General features: G+C 39.0%; 1 protein-coding gene and 1 long non-coding RNA gene across 5 annotated transcripts in view; one reads left to right on the forward strand and one right to left on the reverse strand.

The window, feature by feature from the left end:
• Positions 1-3,861: 3,861 nt before the first annotated feature.
• LOC135414607 (uncharacterized) lies at positions 3,862-6,032 on the reverse strand. Its single transcript, XR_010430740.1, has 2 exons — positions 4,941-6,032; positions 3,862-4,522 (listed from the first exon to the last, which is right to left on the reverse strand). It is a non-coding gene; the product is annotated as an uncharacterized LOC135414607 (long non-coding RNA).
• Positions 6,033-6,162: 130 nt separating this feature from the next.
• The window catches only part of ESCO1 (establishment of sister chromatid cohesion N-acetyltransferase 1), a 33,358-nt gene continuing 14,423 nt past the window's right edge, over positions 6,163-25,097 (forward strand). For 3 of the 4 annotated variants that reach the window (XR_010430727.1, XM_064655471.1, XM_064655490.1), the window contains exons 1-8: positions 6,163-6,266; positions 8,564-8,665; positions 8,809-9,007; positions 9,569-10,940; positions 11,595-11,706; positions 12,862-12,925; positions 15,038-15,152; positions 24,331-24,462. Coding sequence is in view for 3 of the 4 variants with exons in the window: in XM_064655471.1 (XP_064511541.1) it covers positions 8,811-9,007; positions 9,569-10,940; positions 11,595-11,706; positions 12,862-12,925; positions 15,038-15,152; positions 24,331-24,462 (1,992 nt within the window). In the remaining variant the exon portion in view is untranslated. Of the gene's footprint in view, positions 6,267-6,391; positions 6,745-8,563; positions 8,666-8,808; positions 9,008-9,568; positions 10,941-11,594; positions 11,707-12,861; positions 12,926-15,037; positions 15,153-24,330; positions 24,463-25,097 lie in introns of those variants that run through there. The other variant, XM_064655475.1, reaches the window with a different exon arrangement.

A 25,097-nucleotide genomic window follows, 5' to 3' on the forward strand; every position in this document is an offset into this window, starting at 1 on the left:
ACAGTGTGCAAAGTGGTTAACAATCCAATTTTACTATGGGTATCTTCAAGCTTTCCCAGTCAGATTTTCTGAAACAAATAATGCGGTCACTTACCTCAGATCTTGCAAGGGACACACAAGCTAGAAACGAGTGCCATAAATATTTTTTGCTATGTAACATCTGTGTGCCTTGTACACAGAGTTTTATGAGTGAGCCAAAATTCACAATGTGCCCTCTGTTGAAAACAGTGTGAATTTACAGGGGCTTAATTTGGCTTTTCATGTGATCTGAGTATCCCGACATCAACAGGAATATGAAATGCTGAAGGTGGGAGGAAATTGTTAGTTATCATTGTACTCATCACTGGGAAGGTACAGTAGAAAGAAAATGAAATTCCAAGCCACAAGGGCTGCAGACATCTACGTCTTAAAGAAAACTCTTCCTAATTCAGAACCTTATAGTAGCTGAAGTTGGCAGGGATCTCTAGAGATTGTCTAGTTCAACCCTCCTGCTTGAAACAGGACATATTACAAAAGTGCTCCAGAACGTCCACCTCTTCTCACTTTGCCTTTGGAGTCAATGTATGGTACTGTTCTTTTTATCTGTGAGGCCTTCAGTCATCCAAGAGCCACCTGTGATCTCAGCTGTCTTAGTACCAGATCATAAAGAGCAAAGTTTTAAGGTGTAATTTATTATATCCTCTCTTGGCAAAAAGAGAGAGAGAACTGAAAATTTAAAATAGCAAAATACGGTCCTATGATTATATACAGAGAAACTAACCCATGGCATATATTTCACACTGAACAGAAGAATAAATGCTCTTTTTAGAAACCCAGACACATAACAGAAGAGTTTAAAAGACTTAGCAGAAAGGGCTATGGAGGACAGTCTACAACTCCACAGGTGTTGTGGTGTCAAGAAAATGCCAATAAAGCAGCAGTGACTCCAGGCGGGTCAACACGGTCCGGTCAATGTGGCACTGAGTGTCACCCTTCAGACATTTACATGCTGACTGTTGCAGGATGCAGTCACTCTGAGGCCTAGACTCACCATTCCCCCCAAAAAAATTCTCACATTCAGCATGTGAGCAAAGTGGACAAGTTTTTTTCCTGCCTCTTTCCAAAAAGAAAAACACTAAAACAAAATAAGCTATTCAAATTCCACACACTCCCCATTTTGAATATGGCCCCTCTGCTTTCTCAGCTAAATGCTCTGTAAAGCTCTTAACTCCAGGCAGTCAGGGCACCCTCCAATCCCTATTGTCCCACGTGCTATCTACATAGAAATTTCAGAGAGGAACTGCCTCTTCCCCTACAACTCCTATAGCTACCTGACTCATGCCAATGACTCCTACCTGCCAGGAAGAGGACTTTTAGTGTACATATGGTGCTCATGAGCAAGCACACCATACCTCTCCCCAAGCCTCTTCTGCTCAACACATCATTTACCTTGAGGAAAAAAAAGGAAACATTTGTTCCCTAAGTCATCAAGTTGCTGTCACACTCAGGCACCCTTCAACCTGTGCCACTTGCTACAGTTCTCATCCCTGGATGCCAGCTGGTCAAAAAATGCTTAGAATGCTCAAGGCAATGAATAAGAAAGAGAAATGTATAAAAGAGCCCAAGAGACTCCCCTGGGGCCTTGCCACTGACCTCCAGCATACATGCTGGATCCCCCCACAACAGGTTAGTGGTGGTTCTTGACAGCCAGCAAAATAACTCCTGTAGCCAATCTGCTGTGAAATATCTCAGCCATGTTTCTACCTTTTTTTGGGGGTTGTTGTTGTTTTTTTTTCCCTGGTTTGGAGGATTTTTTTTTTTCATTTTCATTCCAACAGAAGAAAAGGAAAAATCTGCCAAACAGACAGTGGTTCTCCATTGGCAAACATCTCTTCCTCTGAGGGATCCAATTTTCCTGTCTCATTCTTTCTACTGGAGATGCAAAAATCAGCCTCTCCCTTCTTCCTGGATGATGATAGAGGGACTTCTTGAATCTGCTGAAGGGAGGGAAATAAGGGCCCTATGCTGTTTCAGCTGCTCCTCCAGTTCTTTAAAGGTTCTATATATGTAGTGATTAGAAACCCACTGGTTTAAATGAGCTTCCCATGTGGCCTTACCTCACCTGTCTGAGGCATTCTGAGGCACTGGCAGTGCTTGCAAGGTTAATTACCGGTGAAAGGTTTAAGCAGCTACTGCCCCTTGGTTGTCTGTCACTGCTTCCTTGCTCAGATGAGATGTCTGATAAGCAATAGGGCAGGCTGGGAGTGTGTTTGCATGTCAAATGGGGCTCCAAGATCTGTGTGCTAGCAGGACCGCTGGGATTTAGTTTGGGATCAAGAGCTCAATCCCGTAATTCTGCAGCCTCCCCTAAGGCTGCAGTTCCACAAGCAGCTGTCAATGTTAACAGCACCCTCCTGCCAAAAGGAGAAGGCTTGCTCTTCCTCCTCCCCTGCCTTTTCTTATCCTCCCAGATTCCAGTCATATGGTCCTCAGCCTTTCTTACTGTGGCAGAATATGATTCAGTTTTTCCACTGGGTTATTTTTTTTTGTTAGCTCAGTAAGTTAAATTTGCTTGTCTATGGGAGTCCCTGAGGTACTAGATGAAGGCTGCCATGAGGTAAGAAGCTAGAGAAAACTGCTGAGAGTGGGGAAAGAAAGTGGAGAAAATAGTGGGAGAGACTTCCCCTTTCTGGAGACAGTCATCTCCCGAAGCCATAGCACAACATGGCACTCTCTGCAATTAGTGGGGATGATCCATGTATCAGCTGAGTTATTACTCATGTGAAAAAAGGCCTAACTTAGAAGCAAGTATTTTTCACTTAGCTGCAGACAAGAGGCACTCCAGCAGTATTACAGCACTGGCAAATTAAAAAGAGGCAAAATTAACAAAAAATCCTTTTGGAGTTAAATCTGTCCTATCCACATACTCCACCTATGTGAATGTAGTTTCTCCTCCCAGTTCTGCAGCAAATTTGTGCCCGAGCACTCCTGTTCATATTCACCACAACTTCCGAGGACAGTAAATTCCTGTTGTTTCTTTCAGCAAAGTGACATTTGCTAGCAAGTTCACACTGACATCAGTGCTTCAAAATGCTGCCACCTTCTGTGGAAAACTGGAAATTTACTGGTATTCTATCCCATGGACTGAATTTTTCCAAGTTTCAGAATTTAATGCTTTATAAGAATGCCTGCTGCTTTACTACTTCCCTGCTGCCACAGCAAATTACTATTTCTGGAAGGATGTGAGAAAATCTAGTTTTACTTGCTTCATGTTCCTAAGAAAGAGGGATGGGAAAACATCATGTTAAATTTATAAAGTTAATGATAACATAAAGAAATGCTTTTATCATCCTCCAGGAAATTTACAGGCATCCTAGTGATTAAAATACCCTTCCCTTCATCTGGAAAGGATTCTGTTGGTTACTGTAGGAGAGCAGGAGACCACATGTTGCTGCCTTCATTGTAAAGTCACAGCAGATTATCATGCATTAAAGAGGAGCTGCTACAGGGAGTTATAAATAACATCTCCTCCTATCAGCTTTTAAAAAAAACTGCAGCTGCTGAAAATTTCCATTTGTCCAGTACAAACTGTGCTTCAATGAAGTCTATCCAGGACTTAGCAAGCAGGCTGTTCCTTGTTTCAGTTAACAAAGAGACAAAAAAGTTTACATGCAGAACAAAGTATCTCCAGGTCATTTGCTCTATACAAACAAATTTATGCTATTCAGAAAACTTGACAGCAATTTCCAACAATTAATCCCATGAATGTGATAGCTACAGAAATCACTAAAACATTTAGAAATTATAAAATATATATTATAAAAATAACCCCATTTTAAAGTCTTCAAGCATTAACAAACAAACATTTACAGAACCAAGTGCTAAAATACTTGTGTGGTCTTGTTAGATCAACAAACTGTAACCAGAAAACTGTACAGGAAATCAGAGATCTCTGAGAGAAACCTTGTCACCTACTACCATTCAAAACCTTTTCTTCTACCATCTTCTACGGTTATTGGATGAGGTTCATCACGCTGTTCTCCAGTCGTTCTGATACAGGGGTGTATACACATCACTGTGTGAATTCATGATCAAATAAACTGAGACTGTGTCTATATTGGCAAGTAGAACATACTGCTAGGAGAAGATATGCACAGCAAAGCTGCTGAATATTGAGATCCTGACACACATACTATATGCATTTCAGGTAGGACCTACTTCAGGTTAGCCCTAGCCTAGTGCTAACAGATGGAGCGCACTAAGTGTGCATGAGGCATTCATCTTCTGATCACTCCCACTTGTCATGCAGGGTCTTGGAGTGTTCATTATGGATTCCTTTTGAAGGAAACCAAACTGACAGTTACATCCCCAGAACATACACAACATCTTCCAACCCTAGCAGTCACTGCATCCACAGGACTAGACTAAAGCTGGTCTGGACTGACACATCAGTGGTGTGGATGTTGGATCCTCAGTTCCCCATCTCTTGTTCAGAACTTCTCTTATTTGCCAATGTAGACACAGGCTCAGACACTGAAACAACCTGAGGCAAAGAAGCCACAACATAACATTAGTTGAGGTATAAACACATTAGCAGTGTAGCAAAGACTGAAATATCCCAGACCATGGCAAAAATCACAAATACATGGTTATGCCATAGAATAAGTTATAAAACACTGTGCAGAATACACAGAATAAAACTAGCTAGCTGGCACCTGCAAGGTTACTGCTGAACTTAGGAAAGCAAAACAAGCTGGACAAGTGGACTCAAAAAAGCAGCTCAGTGAGCAAATTCAGTGCTCTGGAGATAGAAGTGGATGCGGCACAGGACCAAGACACACCCAACAATCATCTTTAGGCTCCAAGACACAGACAAGCGTCTGTCCTGCTTTTACAACCAAGAAACACATGCTGTCACTGTTCTGCACCTATGTCAAAGGAGCTGACTGCTGTCTGCATACCTAACACACAGCTGAGCAGCAGGAATTCCTCAGTAACCCCAGAATGTATCTTTGCATCTTTTAAGTTTCCAAAGGTCGTGTTAGAGAAGATCACTTCCAGTACAGCACCAAACCTATTTTAGAGGCATTTCCAAACATACTTGTGAGAAGGGGCCTGCAGGAAATGCTGGCTAAGGAAATGCTGCTGCGAGGACACACTGCTGCAACACCACCAGGGACTTGGGGAGACTCAGAATCACAGAAGGGGTCAGGTTGGAAAGGACCACAGTGGGTCATCTGGTCCAACTTCTGTGATCAAGCACGGTCATCCCAAAACACATTGCACAGAATTGCGCCCAGACAATTCTGGAATATTTCCAGTGAGGGAAACTCCACAGCTTCTCTGGCCAAACTGTTCCAGTGCCTGTTCTCTCGCACAGTAAAGTTCTTCCGCATATTCAGGTGGAACTTCCTGTGCATCAGTTCCTGCCCGTTGCCTCTTGTCCTATTGACTGGCACCACGGAGAAGAGCCTGGCTCCATCCTCTTGGCACCGCCTCTTTAGATATTTATACACATTGATGAGGTCCCCTCTCAGTCGACTTTTCACTTTGCGTTTCGCTGTTGCTGCAGCTGTGAGGTGTCACTGACACAGCCCCGGCCGCCACCGAGGTCATTTTGTTCCTGCCGGCCCCACAGCATGCGGCGCCGCTTTCTCTCCTCGTTTTTGGCAGGCGGAGAGGGAAATGCCAGGGGACGAGCCTGGGCCAGCCCATCCGCACGCACGGCGGTTCGAGCGGGCTGAGCCGCCGGGATATCGCCGCCCGGGGGGAAGCTTAAGTATCATCCCGTTCCAACTCCGTGCCATGGGCAAGAACACCTCCCACTAGACCAGGCTGTTCAGAGCCCCGTCCAGCCCGGCCTTGAACACTTCCAGGGATGCGGCAACCTGTTCCAGTGCCTCACCTCCCCTCACAGTAAAGAATTTCTTCCTAATACCTAATCTAAACCTACTTTCAGTTTGAAGCCATTCCCCCTTGTCCTGCCAGTAAATGCCGTTGTCAGTATCCCCCAGTCCTTGGATGCATTTTTTAATTAGCACTGTCTCCGGATTCCTTGCTTAACATTCCCATATGGCAGAGACGCCCTCACACAGGCGGCCGCGCACGCGCAGACCGCGCCGCTGCCCCCTCCCCGTTCCGATTCCCGCCGGAAGATGCCCCGTCCCCGCCGGGAGGTTGGACCGGCGGCGGGCGGGACGGGGCGGTGCCGCGGCGGTGCCCGGCTGTGGGCGGTTCGAGGCTCGGGCTCGCCGCCTCCGCCGGCACGTCTCTGACACCCCCGCGAGGTAAGCGCCCGCCGGGAACCCGGGGAGCGGGTGAGGAAGTTGGGCCACCCCGCCCCGCCCCTCCCGCTTCCCGGCGGGTCCCGTGGCCCCCGGGCCCCCCGCGCCCGGTGCCCCCCGCGCCCCCGCCCGGGACCGAGAGCCCGGCGGCGGCTCTTCCCCAGGCCTGCCCGCCGCTGCCGCGGGGGGAGCGGGCCGGCCATGCCCTGTCGCCGGAGGGAGCCGGGGGGGGGCGCCCAGCGGTGCCCGGCACCATCCCGGCACTATCCCGGCACCATCCCGGTACCCCCGCCCTACCCTGGCGGCGCTGGCCGCGGGAGCTCCTGGCCGGGGCTACGGTCTCCCCGCCAGGCCCTGCCCCAGGAGGGTGTCACGGCGGGGCACTGGGCCGGGTGACACCGGGCCACGCTTGGAGGCCTTCCCTTCCTTTCCCTTCCCGTCCCCCCGAGTTCTGCCTTGGCCGTCAGCCGGGACGGCTCAGGTGCGAGACCCCCGCGCCCTGTCCAGCAGGCGGGCATCCATCCTCAGCCCCTGCCGTCAGGACTGGAGGATGTGGGACTCGCGTTTCTCTGGCTTTGTTTTTTGCCTTCTCTACTTCTTGCACCAAAATCTTTGATCGTGTTCTTCGTTCCTGCATTTCTGTGTCTTCCCTTCTTTCCATGATCTGACTTTTACTAGAGGGCGACTACTCCAGGGCAGAGACTGCCAGTTCTGGAATGTCTGGAAAAGACTTTGCTCTGTTGTGCAAAGTATTAGTAGGAAAGAAATTGCTGTTGAAGAGCTCTGTGGGAGGAGAGTGTGTTTGTCAGTGTCCTCAGAAGCAATGTCGATGAGGGAAGGGTTGTACTTTCTGGTTTGTACTTGAAAGTCTTTCCCGAGTGTGCCATGTCATGTGTTTGAGAGCTCTGTATATTTCTGGAAAAAAGCCAAGAAAGTCCAGGTATATACAGTACGTGTCATGGTGTTCTCAAATTCCGAGAGTCTCTAGAAGACCAAAGGCTTATTCAGCAACTAGAGCTGTTATTTCCATGATAAGTGGCCATGCCGCAGCTCTGACGGACTGGCTTTGACTACTGGAAACCCGTGGACTTGCGAGGTGTCATGGACCTCATGAGCTATTAGAATTTAGGCACACAAATTATGTTACCTGCTCCTCAGGGACAAATGTGGAAATAGCACCATGAAAAGTGCTAGTAGGGATTTACTCCCTGGATAGAAATAAAAAGTATATCTTAAATATGAGTTGCTTGTTATGCAGCTTCTTTAAAGGTCGGCAGACAGCACCGGTGTCTGGAATCTGAGTTTTTGTCAGTTTTTTAATGAAAATTATCAGTTTTGCATGGTTAGTTATGCATTTCATAAATGAGCAGATAAATGCAAATGAGGTTAAGGAGAATTTAAAGCCTAAAGAAAAGAAGTGCAGCTGTTTACTTTTTCCTTTTGGATAATGAATAATTATTGAAAGGAGCTGAATGTAAGTATCTTTCAAATTGTTAGAGAAAGACATGCGTTTGTCAATACTGGAAGTCATACTGTAGTTGTAATGAACTGAAAGTATCTGGTCCGTGTTATGCAACTGGTAACTCGAAGTTCCTGTTTGACCTTAATAGTTTGTCAGATTTACCATCAGGTCAGTTCAGATTTGAAAAGCAGTATAGTTCTGCTGCAGAAATATTCCTTTGTCAATCTGTCAGTGACAAAAATTAATAGGTAATCCTTGATTGAAAAAGGTGATGTAGAAGTTCTCATGAAGACATGGGCTTTAACTGCCCAAGGCAAATGTCTCAAATAATGCTGCTTTCTACGTTTTCCATCTCTGATTTGTAGCTTAAGTCATATTAGAAGGAGCAGTTATAGATGGTTGCTGATGTCTGTGAAGTTCTGTTGTAGCAGCCACAAAACTTAGTAGAGTCTAATGGATTTATTCACTGTTGCTGTGAGGCACAGGATTGACAGTGGGCCCATTTTTTTGTTGGCTGTGAAAGAGAGCAGCATACTGTTTTCTGGAAAAAGGTGAAAGGCTGAGAAACTCCCTTTCGAATGGTGCTGTTATCTACCACCTTTCGAAAGGTAAAAGAGTAATGCTTAAGACAGCAAAATGGTGAAATTGTTGGATATGGAAAGAAAAAATAAAATTTGTATGTTGTTTTTTGAATGTTTCTTAGTTTGTTTTTTAATTCCATATCAAAGAAACTTTAAAGCTAAGCATTGTCTGAAGGGATGGAAGAAGGTGGGAATTCAGAGTCTGAGGAGGAAATTAATAAAGTGTTTACTGCATAAACATTTTTTATTTTTCATAGGTGGCATGAAACATCTTGTTTGTAAGCATATGCATAAGGAATGCTCTTGGCACACCTTGATAAGTTACTTTGGCCTAAACATCAATTGCTTCTTTTAAAAACGTAAGTAAAATAAGTGTAATATGATTTGAGATTTGCTTTCTGATCACAGTAAGCGTGATCTGCCTATAAAAGGAAAAGTGAATATATGAAAGTGAAAAGTTACAACTTTTGACAAAGACTCTGAAAGCTGTTGTGTTTTACAGAAATGGCAGCTCAGAAAAGGAAGTCTACGTTAGTAGAGCCTTCTGCTAAACGTCCAAAGCTGGACAAGAACAGCAAACAGTCATCAGCAAAGAAGGAAAAGGAGGTGTCAGATACAAAACATGGCTCAAATAAGTCAAAGCCTAATCAGTGTGCAGTGCAGGAGAAAACTGTCCTCAAAACCTCTGTCAAATCAAACAGGTCAGTGACAAAAAACTATGTAATTGTTCTAGGTTATCTTCATAGGTTACATTGGTGCAGAAAAAATCTAAGCAGAGGGAATCTGAGTTAAAGATACAGCTAAATAGTTAGATAGTACTAGTAGGGAGATCAGACTTAAATCATTAAGTATGCTGTCTGCTATGTAATCTTTCTCTGGAACCCTGTAAGTGTCTTGAAATCCAGAAAGACTTCCTTGAAAAAAGTTTCTGAAGTGAAAATTAAGCTAATGCTTCCTTTGAAAGCCACAAGTGTCAACTATTAAAAACTGCTAGAGATGTTAAAAAGCATTCATCTGGGGTTCATAGTTCAGTCTTGCCATGCATAAAAACCATTAAGGGTACACTTGAGAGTAACCAGGTAGAAGCGAACTCTTTTTTAGAATGATTCCAGAGAAAATTCTTCTAAAAGTATTGAGGATGTAAGATCTAGTGTTTTAAGAAAGAAAATAAAAAATAAGGCAGAAGTTAGTAGGAATGAAAAGAATCTTATAACAAATTCTACTTTTTGAATGCTGAAAAAATAATTATTTGAATCTTTCAGTGATAACACCAATGAACCTGAACTAGGAACGCGCATGACTACGAGATCGTCAGCATTCAACTCAGATAATAAGACAATACCTGGCAAAACAGTCCAGCAGCAGCAGCCTAAATCTGCAAAAAATAAGGAGGCATGCCAGAAAAAATCTGTGCAAGAAGTTCCTAAGTCAAAATGCATAATTGCACCAAATGAGCCAGTAATGAGGAGATCACAGAGACTGCAGCAGTTAACACATGTACATGTTCCAGCAAGATCCCTGCGCAACAGAGAAGTTAAAGAAGAAAAAGCTTTGGAAGTTAAGCACAGTAGCCAAGCAAAACGAAACAGTCACAGTGTTCCAGCAAAAGCACTTAAATCTGCTGGAGAGAAAACGGAGCAGAAAAACACAAAGATAAAGCCAAAAAATACTAATGAGAATAAAGAAATACATGTAGAGGTGACCAGCTCTCTGAAAGAGAAGAAATGTAAAGCAGACAATAAAAAGGATAATTCCAATAGCTTTCAACGCAATCTTCAAGGGTCCTCATTATGTCCTGACAAGAGTCTTGAGGAAGTTAAGAAAGACCAAACAGGCCCTGTATCTCCTAATCCTAGCAACACAAAGAAAGTGGAAACTGATTCTCTTAAGCCAAATTCTAAGACAGTATCTAAGGAAAAGCAACAAACACATCAGAACATAAAACCCAATACAAAACCAAAAAATACTTCACAGCCATCTGTAAGTGAAACGAGTGCGGCTGATCAACCAGAGAACGATGTGAAATCCAAAAGGGTGAGCATCCTCGAACTTTGTGAAGAAATTGCAGGTGAGATTGAGTCAGATACAGTAGAAGTGAAAAAAGATTCCCCTAATGCTGAGGATAGCAAAACAGAAGAAAAGCAGGATGACCTGCAGTTACAACAAAGTGAAGTGCTTACTCAGAAAGAACCTAGTCAAAGTACTCAGTGCAAACGTTTTTTCCCTAGCAAAAAAGGAATGCCCGTCAAATGTACTCTGAATGGTAGAAATAACTCCTCAAACAAAAACTCTAAATGGACCAAAATTAAGTTGCTGAAAGCTAGTAATATGAAGCAAAGCAACTCAAATTCTGCAAATGCCCCCAAGATTGCTTTCTTAAAAGATTTCCCTGAAGTTTCAGAGGCAAGTCAAATAGCTACAGAAGCAGAGCTTTCGAAGGCACAAAGCAAGCTGTCAGCAAGACTCTCTGAGAATGAAAATACAACTTGTGTGCAGGAGAAATCAGATCCTTCAGCTGAAAGAGCTGGAGTTAAAGAAGTGACATTAGAAACAAAACAGCCCACGAGGAAAGGTGCAGAAAATGGTTTGTTGCCTAATTTGACAAAACATATATGTGAGCCAAGACCAGATGAGGTAAGTTATTTTAATTATGGTGTATGGTGGGAGGGTGTTCTAAATCTGTTGTGTTTTCTGAGAATCCTGTGTTCAGAAACTTTATTTTAACAATGACTTTATTTTACGGTAACTTAAAATTTTCAAATGTATTAAAAATTTACTGTTGTGTTGTCATAGATAGGATGATAGCAAGCTGAAAAATGATCAATTCCACACTCCTAAATTCTGTTGTTAGCTAAATGTTGATCAGTAAAATTTTCTGCTGGAGCCAGAGACTGTACAGATTGATATGTATACTTTTTCATGACTTAAGCTTCCATAGCTATTCTGTTCTAGAAAGGTGTATTAAAGGAACACTTGTTTCCCTCTCATTTCCTTATCTGAATGAGCTTCTATTAAAATTTAAGATTTTAAGGACAACTGTGTTCTAGAGGAAGTATTTTACAAGCTTAAAGATAAAATGAAAAAGATTTTTTTTTAAAATTAGTACTACAAACCTCAGTATGGAGTAGCCAATCAGTTGCATTTTGTCTGCTTAAAATAATGTAGGAATCAGAAAACTGGTGCTGTATTCGAGATGTTAATACTTAGTTAAATTAGTGGTTTTGTTAATAGGTTAAAGGCCTTAAATAATTTGGTTTTTTTTTATTTAACATTTCCTGTTTTGTTTAGAACTTTCGATTACATTTGGAATCAAGTCCAGAAAGTTCTCCAGTAAAGTGTGTTACAGCTCCTACACCACCAAAACAAGTTAAAAAAGAACCCAGAGAAAGTGAACCTCAAGGTAACTGTTTACTAGTAATTTCTCCACTTCTTTTGACCGGTTCTATGGGAAGCATAAGCCTTTCTTTAAGAGGAGCATTTCACACAGTAAGGTACAGCTGGCACAGAACTAAACTTCTGGAGTTGGAACTGTTCACCAGGGTTTTTGTATTGTTTTGTGTCACACCCAAGGCCACTTTAGCAGCACCAAAATATTCTTTCATCTTGGGACACCCAAGCAAATTCTTTCCTTTTCCATGTAATAAAGCAGTAGAACTTAAAATAAAACTTCCGTATTTCAGTTGACTTCTCTTGGCTTTTTTTTTTTTTTTTTTTTAATTCTCTGTTCTGGTTCCTATGAATAAGTATCTGCATTTCTTTCTTCTAAATTGTTCTACTTGATCTTGACCAAATTACTAATTGAGTAATCACTCTCTTGTTTTTATTACATAGTCTTCAGCACATGAATGCAGTTTGTCAAAGCTTATGATGAGTATAACGTGACTATTTTGACTGAAGTACATTTGACTAAGAAATATTATCAATGGATCACTAACCCGTCTCTTCATTAACTTTTTTGTTCTTTTTCTAGTGTTGGTAGGGTTGTTTTGGGGTTTTGTTTTAGTTTTGTTTTTTAGTCTGAACCTTATTTTGAGTGCACTATTTAACTATTTAGCTTTACTAAATAGTTAATTTGGGGGTTTTTTTCCTGCTGTTGTAGGATACTTTTGAAGGGCGGAATAATATACTTGTTCTCTTAGAGAATGTAAAAAGTATTTTTTCCTTCATTTGCTATTGCTGGTTGTTTCTTTTCCTTAAGTGCTATAGAACATGCCTCAGATGGGGACATGATTTTAATACTATACATGGAGCTATTTATGTGTGTGTCAGTATAAACATATTTAAACTCCTATGTAGTTTCACTCTTGGCTTTGTTTAGCTGCTGGCAAACTGCTCTGCAGAACTGCTCTGGAAATGTTGAAGAAAATCATATTTTTTTAAAGTATTGTGGAGAAATATCTGAAGACTGCCTCAGGGTTGAATCTTTTTTTATTGGCCATGAACAAATTGCAGCATTGTCTTGAATATGTTTTTTGCAAATCACTATTCGTGTAGCTTGAATTTCCTTTGCAACTAAGAACTTTATAATGAAGTTATAATCTTTGATTAATTGTAGATTTGGCTCCCACGCAGTTGACGCAAACTTCATCTACAAATCAAACTTCTGAAACTGAGAACAGGTATAGTATTTCATACATTATGAAATTACAGTAACCTTCCATAGAGTTACGAGAGGATTTATTATAAGACTAATTGTTGTCTCCCAGGCTCAATTTTCAGTTTCAAGTGACTTGTCCTTTGTAAAAACAGACTTTCATTTTGCCCCATAGTTAAGGAATGTTTTTGTTTTGCTAAGAAAATCATTAAACAAGATATTTTTAACTGGACATTTATTTTTAAAAGTATTATTTAAGAGTTGGGAAAACATTTATAGTGGTCTCTTCCTTAAATCACATAGCCAGAGAGTATGGGAAGGGTTTACCACATGATTTTCACTTACATCCGGAGGAGTTTTCTTATCCTTAAATTATAGGAGTCTGTGAAATCATGTGAAATCTTCTTAGGTGGTGAAGAGGGGATTTAATTTGGAATTGTTTTGTGATTGCTGTGAAATGAAGGTGTCAGCAGCAGCCATATTTAAAAAAAAAAAACTCTTAGTGTTAACTAAATTTTTCTTACAGCTCAAATATGCGTTTTATCGTTGGTCATGTTGACTGTTGTATTTTTTTAACAGTTCTGACATAGTCTCTGGTTTTAGCCAATTGCAGGCTAAATACAAAAACTTCTTTGTACCTGATACCTTGAACAACAGGCTAGCTGGCACAGTGGTTACTATATTGATACTGGTTTCTATATTCATAATGGGGACAAAAATGAATGTTTGAGCTAATTTTCAATACATCCATCTGAGGCCAGATAAACAATTCTGACTAACCAACCCTTTTGAACATGTTGAAAAACTCTGCTACTATGGGATTTCACAATAAGGTGCATGGTAAGGTAGATACAAAACTAGTTAAATGAGTGGGATTTTTAAGAATTTTCAATAAGCATTGCAATAACTTTTGGGTTATCATATTTTTATTCTCAACTGTTGAACAGTTTTATGTTATCTACTTAAATTTGTTACCTTTGTTATCTGACAAGCCCATATCGGTTGACTATTATTTGGATATATATTTTTCTTCTGAGACCTTTCCTACCCTACTTTTCACACATTATCAGAGATTTAAGACATCATTCTTTCTGTGGTAATCCTGCCATAACAGAGTAATCTATGTTACCTATGTGCATATCTATAGTATAGCTCTCTTTAGGGCTTTGTAATTAAAGGTTGCAGCAGGAAAAGGCAAACCTTGAAGTAGCTACTTAAAAATGCAGATTTTAGGGCACATGGCAGGAATAAAAAAATTAGGTCTGATTTAGCACAAAAAATGCTGTTTTAAAAATGCATGGCAAGAATTTTTATTTTTTGAAAAGCTCACTGGATTAACCTGCTACCTGTGTTGCAGCAGCTGCCATAATTAAGTGTTTGGTCCTATACCCTTCATTTGCTCAGAAACAGAAAATACATAAATACCTAGTTGAAGTATGTGCATTTTTATGTATGTTTTGCTTTGGTGATCTCCCCGAGTTTTATCCAAACCTGGAGTTACTGACATTTTTTTCCCCCAAAATACAGTAGCAAGTTCATAGAATAACTTTGTTGATGTGTTATAGTACTTTCCAGTGTTTCTTTCAGCTGTGACAAGGGGAAGCTTAAACCAAGGGAGATTCCAGTGATACCCATGCATTTGTTCCACGGATCCTCTTCTGCCCTTCACTGCTAGCCATAAGAAGGGAATAAACTTGAAGAGATTTGGCATCTGACTTAGATTTGTGGGAATATTTACATGGTCTGCTTTATCAGCCTGGTGTGTGATACCTAGACCTTATGTAGGAAATATGTAGTGTTAGGCACCATTTGTCATGCTCTGAAAGTGCCTCAGTTAAAGGCTTGTGTTAACGGTTGTGTCTAACCTCCCCCTTCATCATAATTTTTTTTTATTTTTTAATAAAACAAAAGCTTTTGTAATTGGTCTAGTCATAAACCATATTTTTTGGTTAATCTTTTTATTTCCTTATTTTTCATATGAATTGCAGATTAAAATATATAGGACTATGTTTTGGGTAATAAATTTGGATTTGCATCTCATTAAAGTTTAGTTATACTATCCACAGCGGCTTTGAATATCTAATATGACATGTATAAGCAGTTCCATTTTTAACATGAAATATATTTGTATTTCAAGGGTTCCATTGTCAAATCCTTCATTAGCATCCAAATGCAGTAACTTACCATCTTCTGAGGAACATATTCAGAAGCTAAAAGAAGCAGGAAAAGATGGTGATAAGCAGCTGATCACAGTAAGTAATACTCTTCTAGTAAGGCTTATAGATGCTGGAAGAAATTACTTTTGAATTTGCAGTGCTGTGGTCTTTATGGACTTGTCTAAAAATCATTGCTTATACCTACTACTTACTGCCATTGTAAATGACTGGTGAAAGTAGAAGCTGTACTAGATTGTCATTCAATGTTGATGGAAAAATGGTGGCAACCAGCCTTAAGCTGATTCTTGTTAAAACAAATTTCTGCATTTTTAAAATAGAATGGCTATTCAGTGAAAATACAGCTGTTTTAGGGATAATGAATTTGCCTTATGTGCAAAATCACGGTTTCCTAAAATTTCAGAATTACAGGGTGAGCTGCATCTGGCAGATTGTGTGCAATATTAATACCAACGGATTTGTTCCTGTGTCATTCAGATGTCCTTTGTTCTGAAATAAACTTCAAGATTTTCCAGTGGATGTCCTTATTTTCACCATAATATTTAGCAGCAATACTGGTTTGGTTATTTATTCTTATCCTTTTTGCTATTAGCTACAAAATACAGGTAACAAGAAAATGCAAAATGAGAAAGGAGTGACAGTTGTTTTTCTGTCTTGTAGGATCACACTACTTGGTAGTGAGACAGTTGGAGTTTTTGGTTGTGTTTTGTTTTGTGGTTTTAGTCATCCACATATCAGATAATCCTTGAGAAATGAAAGGCTAGAGCTGGGAAGCTACAGAGGAAGAGGAATCCAGGCCATAAGGAAGGAAGCTTCTTAGGAAATTACACCTCTCACATACATAATTGGAGGTCATGCTAAATTGTAATTTTTCCATGTAATAAATGGATTAGGCACATGAAAATATTGACTAAATAGAAGCAGGTGAATTCTGAATACTCTTATATCCATACTGAAATATTTTAAAATCAGAGCTTCCAAGAACTAAATGGGTAAACATATCCTTGAATTGCCTGAAGTTACAAATCTAGGCATGTGAATGCCCAGCCACAGGATGATAACTGATCTGGATCTAACATTTCAGTTATTGCCTCTTTGAAACTCATTTTACCAACAGAATTAAAGTGAGTTATTAAATATCTTAACTATATTACAAGGAATGTAGTAATATCCCTTTTCATTTCAGTAAAGCTAACTTAATTTTTGCTCATAGAGTCATAGAACTTGACTGAAAAGTTGCTAGGATCTTTGACAAGAAGAAATATGGAACTTCCTGCTTGGGTACTGAAGAGAGGTTGTGTAGCTCTCCTCTGAGGTGTTCCTACAAAGAAATTTCTTGGAGCTTACTGACTATGCTGGTAGTATCTTTGTATTCCACCTGAATTAGGAGAGTAATATTTTCTTTTCTCTAGATATGTAACAGTAAAAGTTATTTACCAAGCAAAATTTCAGAGTATAAAGGAAGATTCATCGATGAAGAACACCGGGAAAAATGGGAGAGATTTAGTGTTTGGTTTTGTATGTGTGTTTTTGGAAAATGCAACTGAGCACTGTGTTTCAGTTGTAAATGTGAAAGTAATAGCTTCACAATATCTTATATATTTCAGCACTTCATACAAATCTAATTCACTTTGATTTCACTGAGTTCAGAGCAGGCTTTTTATTGTGTTGATAAGGCATTTTGGTAATGCCTGTATTTCACTTTACACAGAAAGCATTAGGAAAGATACTGATTTGTTTTTCTTTTACCTTCGGGTAAACTGCTCTTTTAGCATTGTCAAAACATGTAGAGGAACCCAAGTATTAGTTAAGCTATTTTGTATAATACTATCCTTGGCATTGGTTACTGTGAAGATGAGACATAGTCATGCCTAGAATAGTTTGTTCTAGCTTTTGGAGGGTAAATACTCGAAAGATTTGGGATTAAATGTAATAAAATAAGGTACAATTTGTTATTATTAGTTTTGTTTGCAAAACCATGGTGATTTTCTTAAATGTGGATTCCGAATGGCTGAGGTTTTTTTTTTAATTAGTAGTAATAAATATTTTCAAAGGTGTTTGTGCAGTTCTCTAATGATCCTCTGAGAAAGGAGAAATTATTAATTTGGTTTAAAAACTGTTGAGATTGACATTTCTCCTTTTTGGAGAGCAGGTCAAATCACTTAAATTAGCATTTATAGTGTCTAAAAACTTTTATAGTTAGCAGCTAGAAATCATTTTTGTTTCAAGTTTCTGGTGTGTTGTTTTAAGAGAAATGGTTTCATTATTCTTCCTTATTCTTCCTATCCCTTCTTGAGCAAAGCTGGGAGGTCATGCTTTTGTTCTTAGCAAGAGACATTTAACTTGCACTTTATTACACTTTTTCAAAAAATGAAATACCTGAAAGGTGCAATTTTGGGCCCTCTACTGTGTGATCTGATTCCTTTGGAGATCTGTCGACCTAGTCCATCTTGATGTGTGTACAGAATCCTTTTTTCTTTCTGTAACCAAAGCAGAAAAACTAGTTGTGCTTTGTTTGACTAGCCACATGATGGAATATCTTTTGCTGTTCTTCTGCTACTGAGTTTTCCTAATCTTTTGTATTTAAGTTTGGCATCCATCCTTTTAATTGTCTTTACAGTATTTGAGGCTCAGAGTCTGGAATGTTACAATATTGTCTGTGAGTTCTAATCTTTTTCATTCCTGAGCTATATTTAGAAAGGTGTTATGGTAAAACTAGGCTTTGTTTTTCACAATATGCTTTGAGTTTTTTATATTTAATCCTTAAAAATACATCTGAGTTTCCTTCTTCTCCCATGTGATTGCTATAATGAATAGATTAATTTTCTTTTTTTCTTAAGTAATATAATCTTGAACAAGCTTTAAGGTTATTTGACTGTAACAGAAATAACACAAATTCTTCTTGTAGAAGAAATACTTCATAGCTGCACTTGCACCATTCTCTTTCTTGATACACATCATCTAGTTATCTGAGCAGCTTTCAAACATAAAATTATCTTCATTTTGTAAAAGTAGAACTAAGACAAAAAATGAGTTGTTTCTGTTCAGACTTGTTTGTTGTCACACATCTTAAAAATCAGGTCTCTTCAGAGCATAGAACTTCAGCTGAAAACAGCAAAGAATCTAATGCTCCAACAAACTTTGTAAAGCAAACAGCGTCAGGAAACAATGGTGTTTGAAGTGATGTGCAAAGATCTAGGTTCAGAGTGAAGAGAGTATGAGGGGAAAGAAACTTAAGATTGAGGCTAAAAATATGTTATGTTCCACATCCATGACTTGGTGTTTCTGAGAGTAGTCTGTTCTGAATATTTGTGAACTGTAACCTCTTACACTTCATTTAAATGTTCAGTTGGTAGGTTGTCAGATTACATGAAGCTCCTTAGGAAGTTTTATAGAGTAATGTGCTAAAATTGTTCTTTACTTTCACTTCAGTCTGATGTGCAAATATGAGAACTTGGATATGAAATCATCTGTTCCTTTTACTTCTGAAATGGAAAGAAATACAAATGTGCAAAGCATATGTTTTCAATTTTCATAAAATGAGATTTGCTTTACATTCAAGACAATTGTTTCTTGTAAAAATTCTGCTTCCCTGTCAGAACAAAATGTTGACCATAAAAATAAGGATTGATAAAAGCAATAATGCTATGAAGGAATGTTATATATATATATATATATATATAATTACCTATGAAATGCAGGGATACTTCTTCCATTTTATGCCATTGAGGAGATGTGTTCCTTTGAGTTAAGCTAGTATTTTGAAAATGATAGTAATCAGTTTTATGAAAAATCGTGTAAAATGAATGAACAGAGAAAACAAGTCACTGAAGTTATAAAAGGATAGTACAGAGTTATGGAGACTTTTCTGCCTTTCTAGAGATCTGAGTTTATGCCTGCTTGCTAGCAAATGTGATTAAATTTAGTTGATCTTTATAAGTATCAGCAAATGCATGGATCAGGATGGCTTGATGGAAGGTTTTTCTGATTTACACATTTGGATATCATACTTGAATTTCTCTATGCGTATATTTTGGTTTAACTTGAACATGGTTTCCTGTTTGACTGAAATAGGTGATATGTGAAAGTTGTTAGTGGAAATAATAAGTGTAAAAATGATTTCTTACGAGCCTGAAGAAATTTGCATAGCAATCATTTAAAGTTGCTGTTTTCTTCCCTAAACTGGTACAGTCTGGTTGGGCAGTTTCTCTGCAGAATTAGAGAATGGCTTTTGGGCAATATTTCATTGTTCACATTAGTTAAGTACTGCCTCTCTCCTTTCCTATAATCCCAGTGAAAACAAGGCAGTGACTACTGCAAAAGCGTAAGACCAGTCACTTTTCTTCCAACACAAATCTTATCCCTTGGGATACCTCTGCTCTAACAGAGAGGTAGTGGCCGCCATCCTTTCTTATTATCACTTCTTCCAGTTTTTGCTTCACTGCTGCAACACAGCTTTGTCTAGCAAATTCAGGTGGGTTGTGCGTGATATACTTTGTCCTGAAGGTGGGGGAGAGCGTTTTGTGAGGTTAGCTGGGGAGCTGAGACAGGAATTCAGGCACCAAGGCCATTAACATGGTGTTTTGAGTTAACCCTGGCAGGCAGCTGAGCACCATGCAGCTGCTCCCCCACGCAGGATGGGGGAGAACAATTTCACAGATAAAGCAAAAGCTGTGCATGCAAGCAAAGCAAAATAAATAAGTCACTACTGCCCAGTGGCTTGCAGGTGTTTAGCCATCTCCAGGAAAACAGGAATTCATCATGTGTAACAGTTGGAAGACAAATGCCATTAACTCCAAACACCCTCCTCTTTCTCCTTCTTTCCCCTGGCCCTTACTGTTCAACGTGATGCCAGGTGGCATGGGATACCCCTCTGGTCAGTTGGGGTCAACTGTCCTGGCTCTGTCCCCTCCCAGCTTCTTGGCACCCCCATCCTCCTCACTGGCCCAGCAGTGTGAGAAACCGAAAAGGCCTTTGCATTCTGTGTACACACGGTGCAGCAATAGCGAAGATTTCCCTGTGTTACCAGCCCTGTTTTGGTCACAAATCTACTACACAGCACCACAGCAGCTGCTGTGAAAGAAATTAACCTTATCCCAGCTAAAACCAGTGTGCATCAGAACACACTCTGCAATATTCCTGAATAATATTTTTATATGTATTGAGAGTGGATTACTAGTCCATTGTAAATACAGTGCAGATTTTTTTTTTACCTTTTTATCATATTGCTTTAGCCAATGACCAGTGAGGATATAATTTCATGATGAATAATGAGACTCCATTTTCATTTTTGAAATATGTTAAGTAGTATTAAATACCTCACAGTTCTGAAAGTTTCAAGTTGATTTGTATCCTTTTGCTAAAACAGTTTTTCAGAAAGATGGACACCAGCAATGAGTTGGTTTTCTGTTGTTGTTGTTGATTTGGTTTTTTGGTCAAAATGAAGGCAGGACTTTTTTCTGAGTTGGGACATGTCTTCTGATCCTGCTGATCAGCAAGGGGATCTACCTAGCAGCCTCAGTCTTGAATGCATCTTTCATTGAAATAGAATTCTTTGACCTTTTCATTTTCTGTGGAGAGCCCCAAAATCTTTGTGTTGTTTCTTCCTGCACTTCTTGTATTTCCAGCCCACTTGTTTCTGTGGCTGGGATTTATTCTTTGTTCTGTGCAAAGACTGGGGGAAAAAACAGTCTTCCTCTAACCAATACTAAGTAATCAAGAAGGAGATGACCTAATCTGTGCCTGAAGAGAAAGGAAAAAAAAAAAGAACAAAAAAGGGCCCCTTTTTATCTCCTACAGAGGCACCAAATGCCTTTTTTGCTTGCAGGGCTCCTTACTCCACATGTGGAGGATCAGCAGACATGCACCTTCTCAAAGAAGATGTTGGTAAGACTTTTCTTTCTGTCTAACACAGAATTAAGAAGCCCTTCTGGAGATTAAGGCAGTATTGTCTCAATGTTCAATTACAGTTAGCCTTGAAACAGTGGATATGCTGTATTTATTTGAGAATTGCCTGAGATGTTGGGAATGCTTACTTAATTGCCATCTACACATGCAGAATTTGCTTAGGAAATGAAAGTATCTTTGCTCTTTATTGTTACTCTTTAGAAAACTGGTTTTTAAGCAGAGTAACACATTTGTGTTCCTGAAATTGCATGTTTTCTTGAATATTACTCTGAAAAACATTTCTCTGAGACTCAGGCTTCTTGCATGTTTTTCTAGTTCTGGCAAGCCAACAGTTTATTTTTCAGTACACAATATCTGCTGTTTGCTGAGAAGATTCCAGCCCTCCCCTTTCAAATCCCAGCTTTATTTACTCTCATGTGTGGTGCGTAAGGTACTCCTAGGTGGATTTATTTGGTTATGTTTTTTTTGATTTGTTTGTTTGTTTGTTTTTTATCTCTTCCCATTAGGAAGGACTAGCAACCCTTAATGCAGTATTATTGTTTGAGAGCTCTTTTTCCCTCTGGATGCATGCCCTTTCCACTTTAGCTCTTGCAATGACATCAGTTTAAAAATAGTCAGATCCTCTAGATGTTTTGTTGAAGTACAAAAGTGCATTCTTCATAGTTCCTGACTTTATTATTTTGCATGTCTTTTTTTTTTTTGTTGTAGTCTGCATTGGATTTCCAAAGCTGCTGCTTTTAATTTTTGTCTGAAGCATTATGTCCTGTTCCGTGGCTTTGAAATAGTATTTCAGTTATACAAAAATCTTCTTTATTGCCCTTGGGATACTGTAAAGTATTTCCTAAAACTATAGTCCACATTTGTCAGGGCTACAGAGTTCAGAAGATTGCTTTAGATACTACATTGTGCTTTTTCTGATAACTTATGTAACATGTCATTTGTATTAACCTCTGTGGGTAGCCCATTGATACAACTGAATGTGTGTAAAGTAGTAACATCAGTAAAATCCTTAAAAACCAAAATCCAAACAAAAATTCTGCCCCCAAAACTCAAAGCCACTGATACTAGCAACATCTGAGAAAGTCAGACCGTAAAATACAATATGGCAGTACTATTCCAGGGAAGTAATCTGTTCCTGGAAACAGCATATGTATTTACAAGTCAAGATGGGATGAGCTAAGCAGTCAGACAACTTTGAGGATATCCTTGCCTTGAACTTTTTGATGACTTCCTGCATAGCTAGGGGTTTTTTTTGGCTTGAGATTTTTGGTAGTAAACTAATAGATGGATTGACCTAAATACCTTTAGCTTCTTGATGATTCGAACAGAAATTGTTTCATGAGACTTACGCAGTACTGTCATGTGCTAATTATTTTAAGACTTGCTTTGTGTAGCTGATTTTCTAATTCACATGGTGGAGTTTTTTGGCATATATTCCAAGCATCAAAGTACACGTCCTTTTCACTTTTCGTACTCTAGATATAGGGGGTATGTTCCCCATCTTCAAGGTAGGATTACTAAGTTTGGTTCAGTTGGTTCATCTTTAGGTGGTCAGCATACATCATTCTTCCTGCTGAACTGCCTTTTCTTCATCTTTCACGTATAAAGATTGAAAATGCAGTATATTTTGGTGGCCAGAATGGGTACTTTGTTTTGAACTGTATTGCTGTTTTCAAGGGAATCTGCAGGTAAAATAAAACGTGTTAGATTCAATTTTTGCACTTTTAGAAAGCTCATCTTAATCTGACTTTACAAATCTAACCTAAGGGTTCATCTTTCCTTTTTCCTTCAGAAAATGAACTTACTCCTGTTTCTCTTTCTGTAGGAATCTACTCACTGACAAACAGTTAAAGCAGTGACTTCTCAGACTCATCTTCTTTCTTTTGGCTGAGTTCCACATTTGTGCTCTTAAAGAGAAGTTCAGTTCTGAGTTTGTCTGGCCTGTTGTACCTTCAGTCTCTTCTTGGAAAGAAACTGATACCTGCAGTTTAGATTACACTAATGTCTGTTTGAAATAGGTTGCTGTTGTGTGGAGAATTGAAGAGTCACTTAGCCCTTAGACACATCTTTGAAGATGGAAGGAGTAGGAAGTGATTTGTAAACACTTCTTCCTGCGTTGCAAAATGCTTTCTTATAGAAAGTAGGCTTTTTTTGCTATGAATATTTTCAGCTCTTAGAAAACAAAATTAATTTCAGGTGATCTGTTTTCTTGCACGTTGTGCACACAGATCAATTTCCTTTTGAAAAACACCCTCAAATCTTTTTTGCTTAGGTTACTTGTTTAGGTTACTTGTTTAGAGTATAGAATAACTTCTTGTTTCTCCATTGCTTGTGATATATGTTAAAATAGATTAAAAGTGACATTTTTTGCTGGTTACATAAACTCCATTTCCAAATGTAGTTAAAGAAAAAAAAAAGTAGTTGAACATTAAGCTGTAGCTTAAAACTTTCCTTTTGGATAGAGACTTCATTCTAGCTGGTATTCTTTTGCTCTTTACAAGAGGCAACCCCCGCACCTGATACTTTTTATTAGGCACTGACTCCTTAATCTGAGCATACTTACAAATTAGTAACACTTGTAATGAATACACAGTAAAACAGTAGGTACTGAGTAGTGCCCTTAGTTTGGTAACAGTTGGTTATAGAGTAGGAGGATAACCTAGAGGATCATGAGAGAAATGGTATGATTTTTCCATTTGCAGTGTAGCTGCCCTACAGTGTCTGAAAAATTGCCTTGGAATATTTAGTTTTCGTGAAAAATGTAAAGGTAGTTATCAGCTGTTGCAGATATACTGCTGATCTTACCAATTATTTCTGTAACCTTTGGGTTTTTATAATATCCTTCCAAAGTTTCAGGAAAGTGGCTCACCTGTGGCCCACCTCAAAGCAACTCGCAACCAAAACAACAGCAGCAGAACTGTAGGGAAAACCAAAGAGTGTGGGGCTGGATATGGGAATTTTCTTTGTGGAAGATGATGATATTTACTGCAAATGGTGTAACGAAGGAAGAATTCTCTGTTCTTTGTGTTCATAAAATAAAAGTCATTTGTTCAAAAGTAGTGGGAGGGATGGAGATAATTTTTTTAGGTAGAGTTTGCTCTGTGATTGATGCCTGTGCCTTTTGAGGCTGTGTTAGTTTTTAAAAGATGGAATTCTAAATTCTGTGCTTGTTGGTTCTCCTGGTTCACCCCATTTTAGCCTTTGTGTTGAATTTCCAGAAGACATGTTATAAAAGGGATATCTGATTAGATAAAAGTTCTGTTTAACTGTATTTACTGTGCAAGCAATTGACAAATACCTGTTTTGTGGGTTATTTGTTGGTTTTGGTGTTTTGTTTTTTTTTTAATAGGATGGAGGACAGAAGAGATTTGGTGCTATTTCCTGTAATATTTGTGGAATGCTTTACACCGTGTCAAATCCAGAGGATGAAACCCAACACCTGTTGTTTCATAACCAGTTCATAAGTGCTGTTAGATATGTGGTAAGAAAACCTTCTCTTTTTAAAGGCATAAACAGTATCTTTTGTTTGATGTGTACTAGTTAAAATTCATGTTACATTAAGTTGTGTTTTAATAAATTATTATTGCAGTAGGCCGTAAATCATCCACTTTGGGAAATAAATGTTTTTAACAGCCATGGTAGACAGGTTATATGTAATGTTTAAAATTTGTTAGTAGGATAATGGTGTTTCATCACCATTGTATTATTTCTGCTACAATTACTTAATCTAGGGGAGGTGTGAGGGTAGTGATAGGAAAACAAAGGAACATCACTTCTGAGAATACTAAATACAGGTTTCAGTACAACTGGTGTTTACAGCAGTTAACTTAATAGCCAGATAAAGGGCTGATTGTACTGTTTTTGTAATTGAGATGACTTTTGTAATCTTAGATGACTTCTAAATTACTTTGCCTTTAATTACGTGTAATTTGAAGAGAGACTGCCTAGAAATCCAGCTGATACAACTTCATAGTATATTGAAGCTTTACTGAATTTATAGTGAGATTTTAACCTCTAAAATACAAACTATTATTTATTAACTTCATTATATATGCTATATCTGAGTGTATCTCTCATATTAAAGCTCAGATTTGAAAAAATGTGTACAATTTCAAT

Source organism: Pseudopipra pipra, chromosome 1 (assembly GCF_036250125.1).
Source record: "Pseudopipra pipra isolate bDixPip1 chromosome 1, bDixPip1.hap1, whole genome shotgun sequence".
In the NCBI taxonomy this organism is placed as follows: domain Eukaryota; kingdom Metazoa; phylum Chordata; class Aves; order Passeriformes; family Pipridae; genus Pseudopipra; species Pseudopipra pipra.